Raw genomic sequence first — 19481 nt, forward strand, 5'->3', positions numbered from 1 at the left:
TTTAAACTATCTTTATTTTGGCAGGTCAGCCTCTGCTTCGCGGATCTCAGCGCTATCTCCAGATCTCTGAGCTGGTCAGTACCCGGCCAGCAATTAAAATCTTACCACCAATCAAAGGCCTACGGGCTGCCCCCCGATTTCGTCCGGACCAGAATATTTGTGAAAGCAAATGCATTGGATCATATCAATTTTGTTATTCTATTATTACTTCAGACTAATCTAGACTAGTCTAGTAATAGTCAACTATTATATTTAGAAAGATGTAAGTGTAGGTTAAATAAATTGATAGATTTCTTAGACCAAACAGACACAAATATCAAGAAAAGTTAATACAATGTGTTTTATCAATTTTATAGATAAATTATATTACAAATATATATATATACAGTACAGACTAAAAGTTTTGCAATAAATTTTATTTAGTAAGAAAGACTTAAAAGCAGAGACTAGTGAGGAAATGTTCAGTTAAGATTAAAAATGAGCAAATAACATTCTATTCTACAATTGATTGTGTAAAAAAGAAAAAAAAACATTTACAAAACTAAATGATATTATGCTAGTGGTCAAATACTGTAATTAATTGTATTGTTAGAGTTAATTATGATGCAATCTAAGAACATTGTTAAAAAAATGTTTCATTTTTAAAAATGTACAAAATATTATTTTAACTAATAAATATTTAATATAAAATATATAAAAATAAACTTTTATTGCTTTTATGTTTATTTTATAAATTTTATTATTTATTGAAACTTTTAAGTGATACTGTATATGCGTATAAATAATATGATATATGTAATTATAAAATAATTTAAAAGAAATATAATTTTAAGAATTGACTATAAAGTTTCATAAAAAACTTTTTCACCGTTTGGAGTCATCATGCCGGAGTTTGTATTAATGTATTACATCTGGCACATTACACCGACTGCCTGTATATACATATACGTCATCCCACGTTACTATCATCCACGAAATAACTTTTTATCAAGCGTCACTGGGTTTTGAACGACCGGCACTTATCTTTAGCACAGGCGCAAAATTGTAGCTGAATCTTTGGCTCACTCATCTTCACCGTAACAAGAAGCAGGCCAATAATTCCTACGTAGACCTGGATTAGAAACAAACGGTATTGTCGTTTATTTCGAGAGACTTTCTGGCTTCTAGTACAGCACGACTCCACATACTTGTCGACATACTATTAATAGAAAATATATTACAACTCATCTATTTCTTCTATTAATAAATGTATTGTATCTTGTCTATTTATAGCAGCAGCGTGCCGATTTACTATGCTATATAGTAAAATTATCATGACCGACTAAGATTAAAAATATCATGCTGTATTGTAAAATGTATATATATGTTTAGCGTTACTTAACATTTATTTTTTATTTAAAAAAGTAATAAAAATATGTCCTATGAACGATAAGACGGTGTGGATACGTGACAGTCCTCTGAGCAATTTTAAAATTAAGTCATTCTTACAACCAATGCTTCTGTAAGTGTGGAAGATAAAATTCAACTATCTTTCACAGCACACTTCACAATCGGTAGTTTTTTTTTCAACTATACTTTACAACACTCTATAATCAGTTGCAACAACGTTTACGCAATTACACAATGAGGTTAGCAGACCACACGTTTGCTTATTGACAGGATGCGATTGCAGAAAGTAAAATCAGTTTCAGTCAAAAAATAAATTTTACATGTAATTTCATTAAAAATACAAACCGTTAGAATAAACATTTGCATAGATGTGATCATTTAAAAAATTCAGTATAATGCACAAACTGCCAAGTATCTTATTGTAAAAATAATTAAGACACAAGAAAACTTTATACTATTAAGAATAGTTTAATTTTACATTTTAGATTATATATTCTGCAAGAAAATATTTAATATTTCATACTTTTTAGTATTATTTACTCACTGGTATATATTTTATATAAATTAAACGTTCATATATTATTATATAATATAACATAATAGAGATACATCTAATGTCTTCAAATAATAAAGTTAAGAACCACTACAGTTACTTCGTCTAACCGCTGTCACTTAATGTAATCTAATAACTAGAAGTTTTCTTAATGTGTTTTTAGTTTCTCCAATGAATACATCGTAAGTAAATTATTTTAAAAAATTTATATTTTTATGAGTTTATATTTATGGTCTATTGCTAGATTATTATATTTCAAGATATAACAAGAAATACAAAACTTCAGATTCAATGTTAAGTATTCAATAATAATAAGAATTGTGTGCACATAACAAATATAGAAAACAATTTTTCTAATTACAAACGATTAAAAATAAAATATTCTTTCACTCTGCAAGCTGATTCACAAGGACAGAAACAAATACGGAATTATATTTTTCTACTGTGTTACAAAAATAAATACGCGCTACGTCTCGCTATACTTCGTTTGTGTCGTTCGAGTGGTTTCCCCTACCCCATCGTCGCGAGCACGCTTCTGGACCCCCGAAATAAATGCTCGGCTTCCTGTAACGCGAGATCACGGCAGACATTTTTCAGACGATACAACCGTTTCAGCGAAAACGTTTCGTCAAAAAAACTAGCTAATGTTAATTGTGCGTATCCATGGATTTCGTTTTGGGACGACCTTGACCATTTTACCATTTTAGATCCCCTCGAGAACCGAATCGAAGTGCGGATGTGCTCCAATTGATATAATTTAAGCACTGCTAAATCTTACAATGACGTCAAATAAATCATAAAATTTAGGTCGAACAGTTATGGCTTTCGAACCCTTTAAATTTCAATGTTTGAAACAAAAGCTTCGAGAATTGTGCACCCAGGAAATAATATATTTTTTTATCATATTATTGCCAAAAGTTAGTAAGAATCATTCATCGAATTATTTAATGTCGATTAATTCATTATATGTAACATTCATAAATTTTAATCAAAGGATTAAGTTAAAGTTTTGAATAATTTATTAAATGTAAATTTACATGAGCTATTAAAATTCATATTATGTATTATATAAATTTATCTCTACAATTTAAAAAATTAATTTTGCATTATACAATTTATTATACCGCATTTACGGTATCTCACGTTTTCCGTACATCGATCTTTAGGCTAACTTCTATCAAATAGAATCTCCGAAAGTGACGATTTTCTTGGACAGATTCACAAACGAGATCGCGGAAGCGTAAAAATTGGCAGATACAATGTACAAGACACACAAGTTCGTTGATGTTGCTCGAGTAAAACCGCGAGCAAGAAAGTTCGTTGGCCTCACACCACGACACGAGATACAATTAGGCGGCGACGGTGGGTCACGTGTGCTCTTACGTGTCTCTTCCTTTTTAATTAAGTAATATAAATAAAAAATGAGCTTTAGATAACTTCCGCTATTCTGAGCCATCTGAAGGCGAAACATGTACACAGATCTCTTGTTCCTGTTCTTATTTCTCTGTATTCTCAAATTAGATTGTGTCATACTTTCACTTTTCTTCAAATGTATCGCGCTGTCGCTCACAAAAATATGCTCATGTAAGAAAGTGCATGACGCGCAACGTGTGATCGAGCTTGGATCTATGGATTCGCTAAAGCCAAATGACTATGCGGTTCAGTCATCCTTGCGAGAGAGATGTGAGTAGATATTCTTTCCTGATCTCTGTACACGCAACGGAAACTTCTACGTAACAATATCGAATAACCGGCGGCTAACGGAAAATGCAGATCATGCGAATGGGAGTAACGAACTGTATAGCGCGGCACAAATTACCCCGGCGACCTCCTGTATGCGTTTCCACGCGGGCTCTGATTGAAAATGTTAGCCGCTTGAGAACGGAAGGTGTGTGCGCTATCTTGAACGCGCGAACTGAAGATACTCATAAAACTATTTGCGGTTCTAATCGAAAGGAAGATTCATAGTTGCTTAGAGTGCATGTGCATCTTAATATCAAACATTTTTTAATTTAGTTAAAAGACTCACTCTCATCTGATCACAAAAGGTATTTAAAGTATGTGCTGAGAACCGCTTTATAGATTTTGCGTCGAAAATAGTTTCTGTTTGTCTTGGACAGACAAATGGCACCGATCAAAAATTTGAACATTAAACCTGTGAAATCCAATTGTTAGATAGAAACAGCAAATTATGTACACAGAAGATGTTTACTTATAAATTAAGGATAATCTAAATTTTTTTTAACTTTGTTGCTTCTAATAAAATTCTGATTCACATTAATTGTGCTTTGTATAATTGTAATTATATATTTATCTTAATTCGTAATTGTATATCCTAATCATTTTTTGCAAAAGTTGATTGAAAAATTATGTGAAAAGTTTCAACATTAGACAGTTTCAAAAAAACTTCATTGAGAAAAACAAATAAAAATTTGTCTCTCTTTATAAATAAGTTTTTTTAATAAAAATGTTTTCCAATTATCTCATTTGAAGAAGTTTGAAATAAGAATTAGAGAATAATAAATATCTTATTAAATAATATAAATATTTGTGTAACTTCTGTACATAAATAGAATAGATTAATTGTTATATTTTGCGATTGGGATAAATGGTAGTCAGCCTAAGGATAGTATAATTGAAAGTGTGGCTAACAGCATCACATACATCTGCAACTGTAATTGGAATAGAACCGGAGGGGGATTCAATTACTTAAGGGAAATGACCAATAAAGGTGGGCGTGCAAGGGGAAAAAGCCACATAATCGAGAGTCACCCTGGCGTGCTCTGCAATATCGATGACGACTCATTCAAGTGGCGAGCCGATCTGTCGAGATATCTGCCGATATATGATATAATCGCCGCTACGAGGCCGTAAATAATAAATACGAGTGTAATCGTTCGCTACGATCTTCCGCCTCGCCTTCGTCTTTATAGAGCGTAAAATTATATCCGGCTATTCTTAGGAACGCTCTTCCCGGCGAAAGAAATATTAATTGCACGCATCATCGAAGAAGCACGACTAACAAAAGAGAAAATTTAAAAGATTTAATAAGATGTGATCTTGAATTCTGTTTCCTAAATTCTGAATTTCTAATTTTCCTAAATTGTGAAATTATTTCTCCTACTTTCCTACTTAATCTTTTTTTTTTATTTTATCTGAAATATTATAAATTTTGTAATTAGTTGATAACTGATAATTAATGTAATATAAATTCACAATGCCAATTAAAAATTAAGATAATATATTATTGTATTAATAAAGATTACAATCATATATTTTCACCAAGTTTAATAAAATGTACAAATGATATTTACCGTTCGTCAATGGCAGGGTTTGACTCATTGTGATCTCCTGCAGTGGCATGTTGGTGCTGCAACAAAGTGGAATAACAATAAAAAATTAGTCACAATATTATTCGACTGTTAATATAAAACATCTTATAATTTTGGCCATAATATAAATATAAATCACAGTAAAAAATGTATGTATTTTTTTTAGGCACATAAATTTTGTCATAAGTACTAAAATTCTATATTTGCTCATGCTTAGCACACGCAAATGTTACTAAGACATGTAAAAAGAATTAATTCTCTTTGTATGACAAATAATTTTAGCGTTATAGAAGGAAGTGGAATGAATAACAGTGAATGAGCAGCTATTTTCGGAATGAGACCAAAAGTGGAATGAAGGTACGTACTCCTGGTGGGACACAACGAAGACCAAATTAGATAAAAGGAAGGAGTTTGAAAAGGATCAAAGTGAGCATCGAGTGTGTTCTATTTTCAGGACTCCGATGGAACGTTTAAAGCTAAAAAATTGACATAACAAAGCTAGTCTGGACACGTAAGCGAGTGAACAATGATTTACAAGAGCATAAAGAGTATGAATAAGACTCTGCCAATATTATTAATAGCACATTAGTTATTTATAGTCCCGCAATTTTTCAAAACATAGCATTCACGATTTTTTATCACATTTAAAATTTAAAAATAAAGACAGTATTTATTAAACTTTTATTTATATAAATTTTGTAACAACTGTAATATATTTTTTATTATAATTTATATTTTTAATAAGTAATTAATTAATAATTTATATATTTTTTTATTAATCCTACGTCACTATATTTCTCCAATATACATTTGCCGTGATAATTAGTAAACGTATTATTATTTATGAATATAATAAATTAATTGGACAATTGCTAAAGATTTATGTGTGAAAAACTGAAACAGAATAATATTTCTATCAAAATAAATTATGTCATAAAGAAACGTAACAAGACATTATTGTAATGGTTGTAGAACAGATCCTGTTATGTGAAATTAATTTATGCGGAATTTATTTCGTCCAGGCTGTCTACCTAGAACTCATTACAGCCTAAGGTGGTGCAAAGTGTTCGGCTACGAGATTATATTAATTCGCTATAGCCCAGCTGTCTGGCAGCTCTCTCGGCCGACGAAAGAGCGGCAGGAAACTGTAGGATTTCCAGTAAGGTTTTATTTAGATTTCACGTAAATTCTCTCTCTCTCTCTCTTTCTTTCTTTCTTTCTCTTTCTCTTTGGTGCGTCTTCCGAAACGCTGCAATGTGAAATGAGTGATTAATCTACGCCTTGTGCGTCTTTTACGTTATGTTGTTCGCATAGTGAGTCACATCAACGAGCCGATACGCAATCTCCAAGAAGAATATCTAAGACATAAAAAATTGGTATCTTCTTTGAAAAGATAATCGTAAAGTAATTAAAAATTATAACGATTAAATATCAAAAATCGAAAATTTTTTAATTTAAAAATTAGGTTTTGAACAAATAGGAAGATCTTTTTTTTAACGCAGTGTGCATATGTAAGCTGTAAATTTTACAAAAATCTGCAGTAGTTATATTCATAATATTAACGTTTTTAACATTATAGATCAATAAATTATTTGAAAAATAAAAATGATTACTTGAAATAAAAATCACTTGATATAAAAGTTTCATTAAAGAAAAATTAATTAAAATTTAAATAAAAAATTATAATTGTGTGTGTGTGTTTTTACGATAATAATAAAAGCTTACAAGGAATAATATTTATAAAAACCTATAAGCACACAAAATTCTGCGTAAACAGGAAGAAACAGATAATAACTAAAACTGTGATAATATAGGTGTGAAATACAAGCAAAGTACGTCTAATGACTCAGAATTGATAGGCACATGTTATCTTTGGATACAAAATTTTCGCTAAGTTAATGGTGTTTATTTGTATCAAATATATTTAACATAAAGAAAGTTAATCTTAACACAATAAATATACATGTATATATAAATATAAAATTTTCTTTGAGAAAACTTTATTAAATATACATACTTTACTTATATTCTTTCGATAGACTATATAAACTTCTTAATCTCTCAATCAGGAGATAACACAGACTATATATCATAAGAAAACTTCAAGTCTGACTTTACATGTTGCTTGATATCTCACCAAATCTATTTATTTATCAAACGTATTTATTCATAGTATAATAATAGGTATACAAAACAAATAAAAAAATATTTTTTATAAAAATGATTTTTTTAATTTAAATTTTTCAAGCAAAAAATATATAAAGTAAAAAATTATTAATTTTAAAGTAACATTTTCCTACATTTACAAGTCAACATAATTTATAATTATGTTAAGAATTAATTAAATGTATTAAAAAATACAAGAATTGAAAGATAATAAACATAGATGATAATTAAAAAAGGTAACATAATCCAGAGGTGTGTAATTATAGAAATCTCAGAAGTCTTCCAACGGTTAAAATATTAAATAATTGCAATTTTCAACAATTTCTATGACAATTTTTGTTAATTGTTTCAAAGAAGAACAATTTGAAAAATAAAGTCATACAAATTATAGTCATACATATAATATACAAATTATACAAATAAATTAATAATAAATAAATAAAAGGTGTTAAGCATCGCAGCAGATTTAGTGCAGTAAAATTATTTGCAGAAAACTGCAAATAATTTTACTGCACTAAATCTGCAGCGGTGCTTAACACCTTTAAGCACCTCTCTAAGAATACCTTAGTTTTATGCGCAAAATTCAGTTCGTTCATAACAAAAGAACAGTAAAAATACAAATTCTTTCGTATATCTTCCAAATCTCATAAGCTACAAATAGCCACGCGATGGAAAGCGTTCGCGAATCGCAACACGTAGAATCCGTGCAAAGAGTATCGCATTTCGTAGTAAAAGCGACATTCTAAGAGAAACACACAGTCGTAATATAGGGCCGCGACAAAATGTGCTCGGAGTATCAAAGATCACGACGCGAGAGATCTATAATAATAGGTATCGCGGAAACTGCACATTTTCCCCGAAGAGTAAGATTAAGACAAACTGAATTCAAGAACTACAATTAGTACATTCGTAATTATAATTCACCAGTTTAATGAAATTTTAATTTAATTATTGTCTTTCTCCATGCTATTGTATGCGGCTCTGAAATTAATACGAATTATTTATCTAATATAACTAATATTACATATATATTGCATAAGAGTCCTGTCATAATAATTATTATGGAAATTATAATACAATATTAAAAAATCAACTTGCGTATAATATGTACAAAGAATACTGGGTGTTCGCACAGACGCTATATCCGTATAATCTTTGGTTATAATTAGAAAACATGTGGTAGACATAAGGATGGTAATATCACAATTTCATATTGTCGTTACATAAGAGAGAATTCAAATGTACAGATACACAAACAGTACATGTGTATAGTGTTGCTCGTAATTATTTGTACTCATATGTTTCTCGAAAATATTTACAAGAAATAATTTTATGCGCAAATATTAAGATATATTTAGCATATTTAAGTTCAATAAAGTATTATTTAATTATTTTTCAAACATTAGCGATTTTTTAGGAAAATTATATAATAAAGTAAAAGTAATAAAATAATTGAAGTATAATAAATAAAGTAAATTTTTCAAAAGAATATTTATATGTTCTAATTTAAGTACCATAAATCACTATCTGTTTTTAGCTATTTCTACCTATCCTACATGAAAAATTATTTACATACATAATTATTTGAAAAAATACACAAAATAATATTAAAGTTATTTTTATACTTAAAAAAATAAAGTGGATTTTATTTTCTTTTATGTTGCAGAAAGCAAAAAATTATTATAAGTATCAAGCCCTAAAAATATTGAATTTTATTAACTTCTTTATTAACATATTATTTTCTATAAAATTTTATGTAACAATTTCTTTTTATTTAATTTTAGTTAAGTTTTAAAAGTTTACTTTTTAAAAATGTGTTAATTTTTAAAGAATTATTTATTTACCTATAATATAAAATATCATTAATGTACTAGCAGCATTTAAATGTTATAGTTGCGTATATTATAAAGAGAGTGAAGATGTCTAAATCACAATCTTAACTGAGTTTATCAGTTCAGAAAATTTTAACGAATTAAATTTTTAACATGCCCCAACAGCAGATGAAGAAGACGCGTGCACAACTGTCGGCTTTTTGACTTTTATACCCCTGTGCGCATCCGACACCGTTATATTAAGCACTACCCTTACACCAGGCTTAACTACTCCAGATACGGACTTCTCGGAATCTTAGTTCTACCAGGGACACGCGTGTCGGATGACGTTAAAGGGCCCCAAAGATGCACATTATGCGATAACACAGCATTATGCGTGAATTCGTTTGCGACTATAATTACATTACGTGATACAGCATGATTCATTTTAATGCTTTTGTACATGATATTATATATTGAATCACCAGGTGATTCAACTTTAGATTAAGGCGAAAATTGCAACAATCTGTCGAAATTTAATATTAAAAGTTTAGTCAAAATTTTATTTAAAAAATTTTTTAAATTTATATTATTATAATATTACGAGAAATACAATTATAGTATAAAAATATCAGTGTTAATTAGAGATACGTAATTGTATTAAAGAAAAAAATATCTCATATATGCTAATGTAAATAAATTTAAACTATTTAATATTACTTAACATTATTTAATTTTACTTTACATATGTTTGATTTCACTTAATTTAAATTTTACATTTTTCACGTCTGTTATTTTAGAATTAATAACAATAATAAATTTGTGCGGTATTCACATAATAAAGATAAAAATTAAATTTGTGTTTCTAATAGAAAAATATCAGCGGGACTATATCTTATTGTCAAAAAATAAGTATTAATTTGTAAAGTTCTCTTTAATAAGTAGAATCTGGACAAAGACAACGTTTGTCAGTACACGAGATGAGAAGAGGCAATGTAATGAAAGAACGCATCAGTTGTTATCATCTGACAACATAGTGAATGTACAGATAATCGATACGAAGTGTATAACAATCGAGTAGCAGCAGCCACATGAATCGAAATGTGCACGTGTTTTAATTTCTGATACTAATAATAAACTCTATCAAAAATGTACTATAGATCCGCTTTATTAAGTAATTTACGTTTTTCTCGTTTCTTTTTAATTTTACAAAAATTTCTAATAAATTCTAGTAAAAATTAATTAGAAAAGCATGCCAATAAAACATGAATTAAAAAGTATTAAACTAAAATTTAATCTTGTATTATTATTATTCCAGCTAATATTAACGTTATCATAATTAATATATATTTCTGAAATTAAAACAATTATAACAATGATATGACAATAATATTGATTACACGTAAAATACGCAATACTTAACAACGCGCGCTTTATAAATAAAAGTCACTTTTCTATCGAATTACTTTATCGGTAATTATTTTTGTATAAATACAAATTTTGCTACAAATGTTCATTCAATAAGTGAACAAACGTGAACAACATATTTTTCCATACGAGATAATTCAGACTCTTACTTAGTTATCATGCACGTAACTATCACGTAGGTGTCAGCTGTGTGCAAAGTTTCCTCAATTAACGGTTCGTTAAACGAATTGACCGAGTAGTTAAATAATTAGCTGGATCCTGTCAGTAGGACTTTATTTACAATTCGACATCACGACTGAGTGCCCAAATAAGCTGACCTGTATTGTAATTTTTATACCTCATATTTATATTCACAATTATTTGACTTTTGGCTGTCAAAACGAAGAAACTTTCGAGGTCATTGTAGAGATAATCAAGCAATTACTTAAAGAGATACCATAAGTATGGAGATTAATACAATGTATCTTGTCTCATACATATGCATTATACACGATACAACAGCGGTTGACGAACTTGTTCTTATATTCGGTAAAAAAAAGATTATTACATTACGAATGTAAAATATACAGATAGTTTTTCATGCGACAAATAATAATAAAATAACCAGAATATATTGTTAAGTCATAAAAAATTATAATATTAGATAAATAAAAAATATATTTTTTATACTCGGTATAAAGAATCAAATTCTATAATAAACCATTAGTTTCTATCGAAGATACTAGCAAGCATTGTATATTACAATCAACGTTAGTTAAATGTACGAGCAAAGAATACGCGATAAAGATCATAAAGAAGGCAAACCAGCTCTCGTCATTAACTTGTATTAACCCTTTTAACGCCGATAATGCACTCTCGTTACAACAAAAATAATGAATAAGATTAAATTTAATTTTTTAAGATAATAAACTAAATCGTTTACGAATACGTTAACCAAATTTATAACTGTTACAAATTTCTCGCGAGAAAACTCTGTAAACATCAAATCTATTATAAATTACACGTTTTGTAATTTAATGATAAATATATTCAACTTGATATAAAATTCTACTCTCTACTATCTTTTTTTTTTTAATTTCTTCTCTTACACTTTCAATTTTTTAGTCATCTTATAATTATAATTGTTCTTCATTCAAATTATTTAAGTTAAGATAATTTAAATCATAGAAGCAAATAGCAGTAAAACAGCAAAACGGAGATTTATCGTTTGACATTTGGAGGATTAAATCACTAATCAATCGGGTTAACTACATATGGCACTCACGTTCGTAAAGAATTGTAAGGACCCCAGGCGCTGGTCCTCGTGGACGGCGCATTCTGACTCTGAATGGAATATCTGTAACCACCGAGAAGCATTCCGTGGCAATTTGGCGACAATCACGAGGCAAAGACACGTGATCCACGACCGAAGTCACTAATCCTCGACACTAAGTCACAATATATTGTTCGTGTCCCAATAAAATCTCGAAGACGAGACGAAATACATACACCACCGATCAAACTCCCTACAAAAATATCCTAACAATTCCTCTAGAATCCTAATAATTTCTTCAACGTTCTTCTCTCTCTCTCTCTCTCTCTCTCTCTCTTTAAGAACACAAACCACACGGGACACGACAGTGTTCCTCGGGGGAAATCAAGTTCTCGTGAACGACGATGATACTCCGCGATTAACCGCGATTGAAGTTGCACTCACGTCTTCGCATAAACGGGACATACCCACCCCCTTCCCCTACCTAACCACCCTTCGCCACACGCCGAGGGTCGAGATAGTACGGAGACCAGATCCGAGATCGCTGTGCTCTCGAGGGCGGCGGCGTTAGCGCGAACGTACTATGTGCTCCTCCGCGTCAGAGCTGGACCGATCAATGGAATCAACTCTCGCGCGAGATGACGCACGACGCATCAGGCAATTTCCCAGCACGGCCGCCGCCGCATGAATCTCGCGAGTCGTCGAGTCCGGAGATGTCACCCGTCGACGACGATCCTCGCGAGGATCCACAGCGATTTACACGCGCGACAGGCCGCGGATAAATCTCCTGCGGGGAGGGATGAAGTCTCCCCCTTTCCTCTTCCCGAAACGTGTGTGACGAGATCCCGCTGTCTTATCTCAACGACGACGACGACGCCTCGCTAAATAAGATCCGCGAAAAAAATCTTGTGTCGCTTTGATTCTGTTTACTCGGATGCTCGCGAATCCTCCGACGCACATCAAACACACGGGGATCGTGTTTCGTGAAACGTTCCTCGACGGCGCGTACCGCACAGCGCACCGAAAACGACTGACGATAAGTAACACGAGTCGAGCAGAAATAGAGGGATGGGGGCGACGGTGCAGGGAGAGAGAAACAACGGGGGAAACGCGGGGGATGCGCCGCGTCGACCACGATGTAATCAGAGGAGAGATACGGAAGCGAGAGGGGACTGTAGCGTTTTCTCTTTCCCGACGCGAGGAAAAGTGCAAAATTTCTAATGAGAAATTGGAAAAACTTGAAGAATGTAAAGTGGTAAAGATATACGTGTCAAAGTATTGCTAAGAATTTTAAAATTTTATAGATTATTCTATTATTACGCTTGATTATCTGTAGAAAATTTTTACATGATTCTTTTGACGCTTTGTAAAGCTACTTAATTTTTTGTTTGTTCTTAATTTCTATGGGCAATCGCATTTTGCAGTGCTAATTTGCAAATTTGGAGAGAAATACAGAAATAATGAAGAAATAGCGTTATGAATTAAATCTATTTTTTTATACGTATTAATGAAAAAATAATTAATATTGTGTAAAAGTCATTTGCATACTTATTCGTTTAAAAGTTATTTACCTAAAACTGCAGCAAAATAAGATCATTTTCTCTGCATAAGTCATTATAAGGCAAATTGTTTATTTTCTTCTTCCCAACTTATCATAATTTTGATACTCATGACAATCACAATTTTTTGTCGTTGAATAAGAAAAAAAGAATAATTTTAAAATAAATACGCAATTTTTTAATCTCCACAACTTCTAGCTGTGATATTGCAGAGCCAAAATACTCTTGAGTATCACACAAATCTAGAAAAGTCTAGAAGAAGAAATTATTTAAAAAGTAAAAATGAAAGAAAAATTAATAACCAACTATACTGTTTAATCCCTAAACACTCACGTGAGGATAAACTAAAACTAATTTAAACGCAAGCTGTAAATTTACTAATTAAATATATTACGTCATAACATTTTTTTATAATAATTTTTTAACAGCTAGTGTTTAAAAATTACTGCTTTATGTCTCAATTTATAATTACGTTATAATTTATGTTTCAATTTATAATTATTTTTACGTCAGAAAAATCACGCGATTGCTTACGAGTTACACATAGTATTTATTTTGTAGATAATCAGCATTTTTCTCAACAGCTGTTTTTTCAAGAATATCAACAAAATTTAAATTTGCACATTTAAATAATAATAAGAAAATATAAAGTAAACCAACATATAAAACTACACAGCTAATTAAAAACATACATATTTAACAGATATTAAACAGATTAATTAAACGGATATTCGTAAATATCAATCGCGGACATAATTTGAGTATTTATTACGAGTTTTCCTGGCCTTCTCGTTTTCTTCGTTATCGACGGACATGTAAATCAGCACGTGATAGCCAATGTAAACGCCGTTGCACTGTCAGATCAAAGTGCGGAAGGGAAAAAAGGGAGAGCAACGCGCCGGCAAAAGAGGGAAAAGCAACGAGGGAGAGAACGAAGAAGGGAGGAGAGGATGCGAAGGGCGGACAGTGAATGACAGAAGCAGAAAACGGGGAGTACGGAAGGTCGTAAAAACATGAAGACGAATCTAGCACTGATCGAGAACTCAGCAGGGTTTCTCAGCAGAACAAGTGACGATTATATTCATATGTCGACAGACAAAAAATATAAACGCTATAAGGAGTATTTTTATGAATATAAAACATTTTCAAACATTTAATTATCGATGCCTCTCGTGAGATATTTAATCACGAGAATTTTAATTTTAATGCTATCTAGAATTCTCTTTCTCATTAGATTCCATTTCTACCGAGGTAGATTAATTTTAATTTGTTTAACTTACTTGTTTATCTTTTTTTTAGTCTTTTAAAATTAAAAAAAATAATAAAATTACAAAAAAATAAAATTACAAATAATTTTTCGATAGCTTAAATGATAAAAAATCATATAAGATAAAGACTCGTAGGCTCCTTTATTTTTCTCAAAAATTATAAAAAAGTAAACTATATATATTAAGATTAATTTACATTGGTAGAAATAAACATCAAGACTTGACTTCGAATTCCGATTAACTTAAACAGCGATTAAATTATCATGCAATATTTGTATTACTTTGTTAAAATGGATTTATCTTTTTTCGTCCGGCATGAAAAGATTACATTAGGGACGCCGAATCAAGTAAGTGGAAATTTCGCTGCAGGCAATTCTGCCGATTGAATTAAACTCCGATTAAGTTAATGAAAGTTTTGGCGAGACCGCTCTTGACGCTCAAGATCGACGAAACACACAAACTGATAACCGCTGCGATACGTAAGATGAACCTTAACCCCGTAATAAGATAACCACTGTTAAATGCAAACAGTGAGCGAATTCATGACTTATTGTGGAATACATATTGCAAAATTACGTGACATAACGCCGTCGTTCGCTTGTCATTTGCGTTTTCAATTGTGCCTTATGATCTCTTTCGAAAAAAACCCCTATTTCCGAAGTTACACAAATCTCAATTTTGGATGACAGAATTTGTATAACTCCATTTGTACAAGATGAAAAAAGGTTTATAAGGAATGACAGAGTTTGAGAGAACTTGTTAAAAAATGATGTAACAGTCCAGAAATGACAAATTCGTTAATAGCGATTGAAACGTTTTATACACGGGAAAAAAAAGAACAGTTAATTTGACAAAATTTTTTAACCTGATTAAATTTCTGCAGTTTAAATATTAATGTATTTTAAACATATATATAAACACTTGAATTAAAGTTGCACTTCATGTATTTAAATTAAATACTTCAATTGAGAAAGAAGAAATCTAATAAAGTTAAAAAAAAATTTTGTCAAATAAACTACTTTTTTCTCAGTGTGTAAACAGTATGAATAGGAAACGAGCAGCTGTCATTGTATCGTAATTCATATATGTAACGAATCGAATCGCCGGTGTCTTGACAGCATAACGACGTCGCACGGGCTACGTTAGGTACGTATCCAGTGAGAGACAGAACAGAAATATATGCGTGCTATTTATATTTACAAATGCAGCGAGCTCCACGTGCGAGTCGTCGCGAGGAAACGCGAGGAGGGGAAGAGGGAGCAGGTCGGGAGGGTTCGGATGATCGCGAGAGCGTCAAGAGTCACAAGGGGTATCGCGAGAGTGTTGAACTGACGAATTTACTCACATATCGAAGTCCACCGGTACGAGTGTCTCCTCGAATTCCGTCATCCTCGCGGCAGGTCGATCACAGCATTCTCTCGCACGTAATCCTGCGTAATCCTCGACGTCGGGACGCGAATCCGAAAAACGTGCGTGGACAGGTCGACGTCGCCGTTACTTTTGAAAACAGTGTTTCATAAAGCGACCGCGCCATTCGTCGCGGCGCTCTCAGGTTTGCCAACTGCCAGCAAGCGCGCGGCGCCTCCAGGTCAGCCAACGTTGCCTACTGAATGAACTAAAATATCACTAAAGCAGTGATTCTCGATGAGAGAGAACGTCGGGCAGAGTTTTTATTGTTGTGGACAAATTGGGGTGGACAAATAAAATGACGATTCTAATTATATAAGTAATTTGAGTCCTAATTATGGATTAAATTTGCAAAATTAAATGTTTTTCAGACATAAGTGTAATAAGAATTTTTTACATTCTTTAATTTATTTTGTAATTATGTATAATAATAAAAAATTCAATATATTGAATAATATAAATATAAAATCACTTTCTTAATCATTGCCCACTGTGTTTTATTGCTGACACTTAGGAAAGAAAGTGGAAAGTTAAATTATATTAATTACTTTTTTAAACTCCTCTTTAATGATGAAGTCTTTAAATATTTGTTTAATTATTAATTCTTTGAAATTGCAGTTCAACATCATTTCTTTTAAAAGTAAAAATAACATATGTAGTATTTTTTATTTTAAATGGAATATAAGAAACTTTTAAAAATATAATAATTTTGTAATTCTGAAATCTATACTGTAATTCAAATATTAGCTGACCTTGCCAATAAAGCAAATAATATATTCGAATTGTTAGAAAAGTTATTGTAAGTAAAATGGCACTAAATTATTGGACACAAATTCTGTTACACAAGATGCTTATATCGATAAATTGTTAGCAGAAATATAACAAAAACTTTAATTGCTGCTTTACAAACCTTACCAGCCAAATTATCATCAGAAAACGAGTAAGGTCTACTAACTCATCAGTTGATTGCGTTTGATAACTCAATAATATTCTTAATTGCGCTATATATGTTGGTTTCATTTCTAAAACAAATAAATAAAAGTAAAAATAACTCTGATGTCTCATACCAAAATCTTACGGAATAAAAAATCAAGATTCAAAATTAGCAAACTACTCCGAAAAAATATTAATTGTAAATATATTCTGTTGAATTTCTTTCGGACAATCATCGGATTGAGAACCTTTGTCCTGAAGTACACCATATTAGGAATAATGGCAACCGGCGATATGACAGTCAGTGACAGTTCGGAGTTATCGTCTGTCTTTGGCTATATTTACAACAATTTATGAACGAATTGTCGCGCAGCAATATTATAAGATAATTCCAGTAAAAACGAACGCGATAGTGTGATCAGGTTTTATTAACGCAATAAATTTAGAGTGAAACTTACGGTCTATATAGAAAATTAGAGACAATCGTAGGTTCTCTGTGATTTTCGAAATTTCGATTACTTTTACCAGATTTCATAGTTTTTCTATTTTTCAACAGCACTAAACTGATAGTCATTCTTAATTGGATAAGTAATAAGCTGTGAGTTATTACGGAAATCGTTTTTGGTGTCCAAAACAATCTTTGGCTCTCGAGATGGAGGATGCGCAAGAAGAGGTTAGTTAATATTTTTAGAAATGATTTCGATTAAACAGATCTTTGTGCGAATCTTTACGTTTCTCCATCAAATATAAAAATTGGAATTAGTGAATCAATAACTATGTCAATGGTTGGTCTAAAGTAATTTTAGAATATATATGCAGCATATGAATCCTAATCAATTGTAAAAAAATCATTAAAATAGATTTTTCTTATATCAGAGATTAATTCCAATTAACCAGATTTTTTAATGTTAAATAAAATTTTGATATCTGTTTGGCCAAATCTTTAAGGGTAACAAGGGTGTGTTTTATTTAACGCTTGTAACCAGTTATCTCATCCTTATTATTTATTAAATATTAAATATAAACAAATAACACTCACAACAGTTGCGAATGTTAAGTGGAATACCTTCTAAGTTGAATCAGTATACGAATCACATGAATAGAGGAGAAATTAAAATGCAGTCAGATCTGAATCTTTAATTAATTATTAATTTAACTATTTTCAGTTTTATATAGTTTAAGATTGTTTTTTGATGAATATTGTGATTAGTCAATTACAGTCAATTTTTATAAAAATACTCATTTTTTAAATACAATTGTAATTGGTCAATTTCTTATGTCTTAAAACTTAAATCTTTATTGTAGACTACGCCAAAAGCAGCTTGTTTTTTTGCCAGTTTCTAAAGATTAAGTTTTAACCTTATTTAAGAGTTTTTTATTTGTCAATTTTAAATATATTCTTGTCATTTTGTGTGAAATAATTGTACTCTTATTATGATTCTAGTTACAATTTGTGGTTGATGATGTAAGTACCATTATTAAGGAGGCGATTGAAGTGTCAATAGGTGGCAATACATATCAGCATAATAAAGTTAATCAATGGACATCGAACGTAGTAGAAGCATGTTTGGGAAATCTTACAAAGTTACAGAAGGCTTATAAATATATCGGTATGTAAGACAAACTAATTAGGAAGATGTTATATTGACTTTTATTTTGAAACAATATCGTTTTTCTCATCTGCATTTTCCTCAATATCGAATTGTACATTTACAGTGACTTGTACGATTATGCAGAAAAACGGGGCTGGACTTCATACAGCCAGTTCATGTTATTGGGATAATGCAACCGATGGCAGCTGCACAGTGCGTTGGGAAAATAAAACCATGTATTGCATCGTATCGGTTTTCGGATTGGCCCTATAAGTTTATCTAGCAAACTAAAATCTCAGACACTTGAAAAAAATACAATAATTTTGCAGTTATAAGATTTATAGCAAATGCTATTTTCAGAAATAAAACTTTGTTTAAAAATTATTTGACATTTAATATTTTTGCACAGACTATGGAGATTATGAAAATAAAAGAGCATAAATGATAGTGCTTTAAAGTAATTAACATAATGCAATGATTAATATATATGATGTAAATAAAATTAGGTATATTTTACACAGAATAGATATGGTGATCTATTTGATTATATTTACTTTTATGAAAAATGATATTTTATCGAAATTATAGCTTCGACGAAAGATAAATGTCTGAAGATTGATAATTCTTACATTATTGAGTTGTACACAGTTATGTACGTTAAACATAAAATGAGGTGTAATTAGAATCAGCAAATAATCGAAAATATACAAAATGTTCCAAAGAACATGTAAACTTGTGAAAATATGTGAAAATACTTTTTTAATTTGACATTTATTTTTAATAAAATGATA

The 19481-nt window shown here is 30.7% G+C and overlaps 2 protein-coding genes across 4 annotated transcripts in view; one reads left to right on the plus strand and one right to left on the minus strand.

The window, feature by feature from the left end:
* Positions 1-16224, minus strand: part of LOC105830037 (centrosomin) — a 31066-nt gene extending 14842 nt beyond the window's left edge. The window contains exons 1-2 of one of the 3 annotated variants that reach the window (XM_012669163.3): positions 16104-16224; positions 5257-5312 (exon numbers count right to left, since the gene is read on the minus strand). In XM_012669163.3, the coding sequence (XP_012524617.2) occupies positions 5257-5312; positions 16104-16147 (100 nt within the window). In that variant the 5' untranslated portion in view covers positions 16148-16224. Of the gene's footprint in view, positions 1-5256; positions 5313-11943; positions 13829-16103 lie in introns of those variants that run through there. The other 2 variants (XM_012669165.3, XM_012669161.3) reach the window with 2 other exon arrangements.
* Positions 16225-17366: 1142 nt separating this feature from the next.
* LOC105830036 (dynein light chain Tctex-type) lies at positions 17367-19071 on the plus strand. Its single transcript, XM_012669160.3, has 4 exons — positions 17367-17583; positions 17655-17771; positions 18543-18708; positions 18815-19071. Exons 2-4 carry the CDS (start codon positions 17751-17753, stop codon positions 18961-18963), a joined length of 336 nt encoding a protein of 111 aa, XP_012524614.1. The 5' UTR covers positions 17367-17583; positions 17655-17750; the 3' UTR covers positions 18964-19071.
* Positions 19072-19481: the final 410 nt, after the last annotated feature.

The sequence above is a fragment of the Monomorium pharaonis genome, chromosome 10, assembly GCF_013373865.1.
Source record: "Monomorium pharaonis isolate MP-MQ-018 chromosome 10, ASM1337386v2, whole genome shotgun sequence".
In the NCBI taxonomy this organism is placed as follows: domain Eukaryota; kingdom Metazoa; phylum Arthropoda; class Insecta; order Hymenoptera; family Formicidae; genus Monomorium; species Monomorium pharaonis.